Source organism: Belonocnema kinseyi, chromosome 4 (assembly GCF_010883055.1).
Source record: "Belonocnema kinseyi isolate 2016_QV_RU_SX_M_011 chromosome 4, B_treatae_v1, whole genome shotgun sequence".
In the NCBI taxonomy this organism is placed as follows: Eukaryota; Metazoa; Arthropoda; class Insecta; order Hymenoptera; family Cynipidae; genus Belonocnema; species Belonocnema kinseyi.
In genome coordinates, this window is record NC_046660.1 from 149,094,991 (window position 1) to 149,102,639 (window position 7,649).

Genomic DNA, 7,649 nt, shown 5'->3' on the forward strand with positions numbered 1-7,649 from the left:
AATCATTAATTAATAGTACAAAGTAATTGAGGGCCGCAATCGCCCGCCGGATCCCAATTTGTTTAATTTAACAACTCGGCTGTCCCCGAGTCACAGGCTGGTTTTATTTATTTAATTCTTTCTTGTAATTCTTTTCATTTTTGTTTTGTATGTTTTAAAACCACCATGTAACTCGAGGTGCCGGTTGAGCTCCCCGGTTCCGCCAGTGCGCTAGAGAAGGCAGAGTAGTGAGGTTAGAAGAAGAGGGAAGATAAGAAAGGAAGGAGAGAAGGCGTGCGTGGGAGGGAGTGAGAGAAACACTAGCGTACGTGAGCGAAGCCTGTTGCCGTGTTTTCGTGCGGAACGAAAACACGACGGCAGGCTCGTGATTTTCTTGAACCAAGGACCTTTCCGGGCCATTGCGGCTATGCAGGCACGCGGCAGATGTGCCGAAACAATGCTAATGGCTTTATGATGGGGTAAGCAGACTCGTCGTCGAAGCTCAAGAATCCTCAATTTGTCACGTTAGCCCTTCGCTTGGAATTACCACTCGGAAAATTCCAAGCGAAAGCGTGTGAACAAACTGTCGGATACTTGAAGTTGTCAATTTGTCGTTCTGACATACAACATATTGTCTAAAAATAATTCTCGAAACTTGCCATTTTTTTTAATTTTCTACTTGTGTTCAACTTTCAAATTATAGTTAGTTAATAATTAGTGTAAAAGTTAACAAATGTACGTGTGCATAAATGTTTTTATTTTGCAGAAATTGTTGATGTATTGCGTGGTTGATAGTTTTGCAGTTGGAAGTGTTATTCTTTAGTTAACATCTTATTAGTGAAATTATAAGAATTCTTCAATTCAAAATTTTTGTTTAATTATATTTCATTAATAACTATTCTTAAAGTTTGAAGTATTCTTAAAGAAGTATTTCTCAACTAAATCAAATATTGATGAAAAAACTATTACAATTTAGTAATAAAATTTGTTAAAAAATTTATTTAAAGTTGCCAGCACACATTTCAGGCCCTGGAAAATTACACCTGCCTTTTCAAATGTCCAAATTTCTAGACCACGGTGGCGACGAAATTATACTCATCTCTTATAATTCGGTCGCCACTAACACTTCTGTATGCACTTATAGGAACTCGAGATTACTCTTTTTCAAAAGGTCAAAAGTGTCTCCTGATTACAAATATCTTGGGCAGGTTTTTTAAACCTGGTTCAATTTAGGTTCAAACAATTTTTTAACAATAGTTTTAAACAGTGAAAATCAGGCACAGAAAAAGCTATCCACGCTACTCATATTGTTTACGGTAAAATTAACAATATAAGAAACGTTAATAGTTTATAACTTGAACATTGCAGTGTGTATAGGGTGGCGTACATTTATAAAAAATATATTCTTTATACGGCCGTGAATAATCAATTCTGGTTGTCGAGGATCATTATTTATTTTAATTTTTATAAACAATTAAGGAAGAGAGGTGATAAAGAATAAATCTTGTTATCACAAAGTTTTGCTGGTTGCAACCTTCATTTTCCTAATTCTCAGATTTTTAAAGCAATTTTTTTTAATTCCAGACCATTAGCATTCAAATACCAAAATTTTCAGCTCGTAATATGTTTAAGATCGGATATTTTATTAACGGAATAAAACAATATTTCAGACACATAATAAAACTTTTCGAATTTACTTATATTTTTTTTCGAACACAAATTACTTTTCTGCCATAGAAGAGGAGATTTTAACAGAATACTTGAACTTTTAACCAAATAAATAAATTTTCAAAAAATAATTACATTTTCATCATCAGAACATGAATCCTCAACAAAATAAACTGTAATAGTTAATACTTCAATCCGACAAATTTTCAAAACAAAGCAAAAACAGTTGAATTATCACGCAAATAAGATTTTAATTCACATATCTAATACCAAAATGTGAATTTGAAACAACAAGCTAATGTTCTACGAAATACGGTAAACCGGCCATCATTGGGACAGTTATACGAAAAGGATGAATTTTAAGCGAAGTGCATGAACTTTCACCTAAATTGTTGAACTTTGAACTGAAAGAGTTACATATTTTAATACCAAAAATGGAATGGTTCAATTTGAAGTTTAAAATTTTACTTTTTTACAAAGAAAAAATCCGAATTTTCAACCAGCTGCACCAATGAAGAAATTATAAATTTTTAATAAAATAGTTGAATATTCAATTAAAACGATGGTTGTATACTCGTAGTTTCATTTTTAAACAAAAATAGGAATTTTCGACGAAAAAGTTTATTTTAAGCCGAATAGTCCAATTTTTGCGCAAATTCTTGAACTATATGGCCAAATAGATGAACACGAAAATGAGTTCATAACGTAGCATGTAATATTTAATATTTCAAACAAAAAGATTTTAATTTAAAAAATAATAAATTTACCAAAAAAAAGACGTATTTTTAAGAAAATGTTTCATTTATGAAACAAAATAGATTCATTTCCCATCGAACAATTTCGTTTCTAATTAAAGGATGAACTTTGATTTAAGATGATTTACTTTCTGTTCAAAAATAGGGAGTTCTATTAAAACACATGAATTTCGCAACATGAATAGTTCAATTTTTATTTCGAAATATGAATATCCAAGAAAATTAATTAATTAAAGTTTATAAATTTATAAGTTAAGAAAATTAATTCTCAGGAAGGAAGAAGATCTCCATCTTATTAGTAACATTTTCAAACAAAAAGTTGATTTTTTTACCAATAAGATTAATTTTTCATCAGAAAATATGAATTATTAAAACAATACATCAATTTTTCGATCAAATAATTTATTTGAAAATTAATATATTAAACAAATTTCCAACAAAGCGACTCGATTTTTAAAATAACGGTTGAATTTTTAACTAAATAGAAGACTGCTTGATCAAAAACATTCCTTTTCTACCACGGAAATTGATTTTTAACTATAAAATACGAATTTTGAAGCCAAAAAATGCAATTGTCTTTGAAAAAATAGAATTTTTAAACCGAAAATATTATTTTGAAACTAAATCAGTTAATTTTCCGAAAATTGTCAAATTTTCTAGCCAAAACATGAATTTTCTGGTTATTATTCATACCTGTACTATTGCATGACGATTTTTCACGCTATATCTATTTTTCCAGCAATTGAATAATCATCTCTTAAGAAATTATTGATTTTAATCAATAATATAAAAAAAATATGCCCGCTGTGTCAAGATATTCGCAGTGCGCGTGGAGCTTCGCGATGTTTTTAAAAAAGGCGAACAAAGCACCTGCGGCTTTGACGATGACATTCCCTATTGAAGAACTAGCGCTTCGCGCTAAAAGATAAGGTTATATGGACTGTTCTCTTAAAAAATGGAACGATGTAGACGAACTGGATCGGAATATAAGAAGTAGGAATGTTTCCTGTTGAAAAATTGTTTACAAAAAGTAAAAACACCTAAAACCATTTTTCTATGAATCTACACATAAATACAATAAATGTCAATCAAAATGACACTGAAGCGCTAGCTTTTTTGTTATTCGGACGAATTGTGCACTTTTGTTTCGTATTTTATTGTGCATTACTGTATTATAATTGTAGATTCAATTTCCTACAAGAATTTAAGAAAAAGTGCAACTTTAAGAATTTACAGCTATATACAATAATCTGCAGGAGTTTACAGGTTTCGCAGCCAGGAAGTTGTTAATTGTTCGACCCAGGATGAAAAATGACTTGGAATTTTGCAATTAGATAATTCTAAAAGAAGATATGGACATTATTGCAATAACAAAAAAGCTTCTATGTTTAAACATTAAAGGAATGATCGAATATTGAAAAACAATAATTAATAATATTTAATAAACAACAATTAACCATGCGTTTGAATTTGTTTACAAATGTGGAGCAATCAATTGGACACCAAATATTTATTTTCAATTTAAGTCTTTGCAATGTTCATAAAATGCGTCGTCCTAGGTCGTCAAAGAACAACTTTTTAACTGAACATAAAATTTGAACAATAGAGAAAGAAGATCGCTGAAATTAAAAGATTTTTACTCTTGAAGATACAATTTTTTTCATTTGAAGTTATGAAAAGTGAACTACAAACTATAGCACTCAGAGTGAAATACTCACAAATTTTGACCTATTAATAGTAGAGTTTGAAATTTTTTACTTCAAACTTTGAATAATTTACGCATATAAAAGCTTTTAATAATTTTGAATGGAGAATTTTTAAGTTGAAAATCGTCAAATTGCAAAATTGTTATTTGTATTTTGTTATTTGTGATTTCACTAGTCTGAATAGATTTTTAATTAAAGCAAAATGATATTCTTATATATTTGAATTAAATTTAGTATTTTCAATCATGAGAATTTTCATTAGATTTTTCGTGGCTTAAAAAAACTGGAACAATTTCCCGTTCCTTGCTATATTCATCAAGTTCTAATCCATATAATTACATTTATACTAGACGCATTCATTTTTTTTTTTTCAAATTTCGGAATATCCTCAAGAGTAATTAGAAACTTTAAACCATTATATTTAATTTGTGAATCATCAAGGTTAGGATAAGAACTAGTTCGATCAGAATGAGTTTTAGCAGGATAAGGAGATGCCACTACTGACCAGAGAAAACAATATGAATCTTTATTTTTAATATTGATCGAAGCTTTTTTTCTTTGTATAAAATCAGGCAATTCAACAAAAGTTGAAGACGCAACCTAAAAAGGTGCTTTTCTATTAATATTAACCCTTAAGTTTATTATTTCTATCTAACTCCAACCAGAATCTATTGTTTTCAGCTTATCTGTTATGAAATGTATAAAAAATGAATTTGTTTATAGAAATAAATCCTTGCAATCGTATGCCTACCCACGTCTTCTTAAAAGTCTAATAAGTTATGTCCTACACCGCTGAGATTTCTCGTCCCAATCGTATATCCATCAACTTGTTTTCATTTATATCAGCATATAGATGTAATTTTAGCTCTAATGCATATGGTGTCCGTGCGCAACAAAGGTAGTCATTGAGGCGGTAGCAGATATTGAAAATTTCCAGTGTTAGATGCAATGATCAACGTATGGTGTGAAATGAGTCTTTCAGGGTGACCTTTGTTGATTAATCAATATGATTTATGGTATTTCCGAGAAGCTTTGAATACGTTGACCCCCATTTGATATTTTAACGTCAGATATCATATGCCACTCCATATTTTTGGCTAAAAAAAAATTTCATTCGCGGATTTAAGTATTAATTTTCTATATGGATAGTGCGATTTGAATACATCACCGTGATTCGTACGGCAGCACAAGGAGTAAACCTAATCTCACAGCCTTCTGCATTCTAGCTGCAAGTTTGCTAGTCGTACAAAAAAAGTGGTGCCGAACTTGCCCTACCCTACTACTAAGCTCGTCGACCTTTACGCACAAGGAAGACAAATAGTATTTACAAAATGAAAATAGAAGAGAAAGGGGACAAGGATTCGACGGAAGAAAAGGTAACTGTTAATCAAAACATTGTCAAAAAGGATAATAAAAAGTTTGCTAGTTTGAAGATCAGGTTAATTTTTGGGAATGTAAAGGAATTCATAAATAATGTAGATGAAGAGCCATTTGTGGCACACACGAATATAATTTGTTTTGCTAAAACCTGGTTGATGACTCCTTTTACTATACTGCCAGCTGATTCTCACCAAACGCAGTACAATTTAGAGTACTCATATGCTATTAAATGTGATGAACTGCTACTTGGACGCTGGTATATTTTATAGAAAGTGCGAGGTACAATGTTCAGTATTGATTAGCCATGGGAAAGGAAAACTGAATTGTTCATCATCGTACAAACCACTGTGCATGTTTAATACAAACGGGAAACGCGTGGAGAACAAGCGGAAGCCTCGCCTGCTAGCGGCCATCCAAGCGACAAGATATCTCTCGGAGAGACAGTACTATTTCAGGAAGGGACGTTCCACACTACATGCAGTCCAGGAAGTAGTAAACACTATCGCTAGAGTGGAAGAACAAAGTCGCTAGACCAGAAAAATTGTTCTGCTGACAACAATGAATGTCAGAAATACTCTTTAACTCGGCCTGGTAGACCGAGATAATAATAGAATTGAAGGGGCTTCAAACAGCAGAATATCTCATGCATGTATTAAGATATTACCTTTCAGATAGGATATTAATACATGACACTACATAAGGTCCGAAAAAGAAGCAAATCACAATCGGAGCTGCGCAAGGCTGAATACTCGGCTCCGATTGGTGAAGCATCCCTTATGTTTATGCAATGAAACGGAGAAAGTGATAAAATACACAACTTTGTAGCATTTGTAAATTTTTTTATTGACTAACTTGTAGTAAAAAATGTTGTTTGCTTACCAAGTCGTCCAAAGAGTTCAACGCCAAGAGCTGCGAAAATGAAGAATAACAAGAAGAACAGTAGTCCCAAATTGCCAACTTGAGGTAATGCTTGCATGACAGTGTCTAGTAATGCTCGTATCCCCTTTGCCATTTTTAGCAGCTTTAGTACTATAAAATAAAACAATAATTATTATATGATTTACTTGTTTTCAAGGTGTCTGTTAACATACACCAGATCGTTTATAATTCTTCGAAGCTCATTGTAACAAACGCATGTTTGTGTTTTTTTTTCATAAGATATTGCAGCTCATTCGGATATATTCAGCGAAGTAGATCTCGACGCTTGTTTTTTTCAAAAATTTCAGAAATATACCTATCGCAGTTTCGGACATACTTTGGAGCACATTATTCGAGGCTCTCTTTGTCAAGCAGCAAAGTAAGCCTCTACAGCAGATATGCCCAGCTAGGAAAAATTCTCTTCGGGAAGACATGTTCTGGTTGCACCTCTATATATCCTGGAGAGCGAAACAACTAGGACAAGCTTGGAAGCATCTTAATCCATGACAAAAAGCCCAAACGACGAAGCCCCTGCCCATTGAGAGTCGCTCTCCGTGAAAAAGACCTGCGAATCAGAGGGCGAGTAGGGGCATGCTCATGCATACATCCATCGCTCTCTGATTGTTGGGGTTTTTTTAAGGAGCGCGACACTCATTGGGCGGGCGCTTTGTCGTTTGGGCTTTTTATCACGGATCCAAGAATCTCTCCTCTAGTGACTTCACGTAGACCGGTAGATACGAAATATCTTCAGGGATGATTAGGGGTGACCGAATTTTGAATACAAAATTTTAATAGTAACTAGAGTTCAAAAATTTTGTCTGACTCTTTTTGAAGTATAACAGTATATAATAACATCATGCAAAAGTTGAAAAAGTAAGTTATAGAAATTCAATATAATTATAAGATCACAATACTATTTACCATTAATAAATATTATATAAAATATAATATTCAAAATATTTAAGCCTGCTGAATTATTCATATTCGGGCAATATATTCTCATAACTTAACGCTTTCTTTCAATCAAACGTTCTTTGGTCCGATTAAAATATACCAATGTGTCAGCTCGAAAATGGATCAACACCGGAAGGGATAATAATTCATTTTTGCTTTTAAAAATCTTCAAATTGTGTGATAAAAAAATGGATTATGAAGCGACATCAGTTGCGGATCCAGGGGAGGTATTTAAGGGTTCACCCTCCCCCCCCGAAACTTTTGGCCTTTCGTATTAAAGGCCGACGCC

General features: G+C 32.6%; 1 protein-coding gene across 5 annotated transcripts in view; it reads right to left on the reverse strand.

Annotated features, from left to right (window-relative positions):
* The window catches only part of LOC117171991 (voltage-dependent T-type calcium channel subunit alpha-1G-like), a 206,904-nt gene that overhangs the window by 108,768 nt on the left and 90,487 nt on the right, over positions 1 to 7,649 (reverse strand). For all 5 annotated transcript variants that reach the window (XM_033359708.1, XM_033359704.1, XM_033359707.1 and 2 more), the window contains one exon: positions 6,368 to 6,517. In XM_033359708.1, coding sequence (XP_033215599.1) covers positions 6,368 to 6,517 — 150 coding nt within the window. The remainder of the gene's footprint in view (positions 1 to 6,367; positions 6,518 to 7,649) is intronic.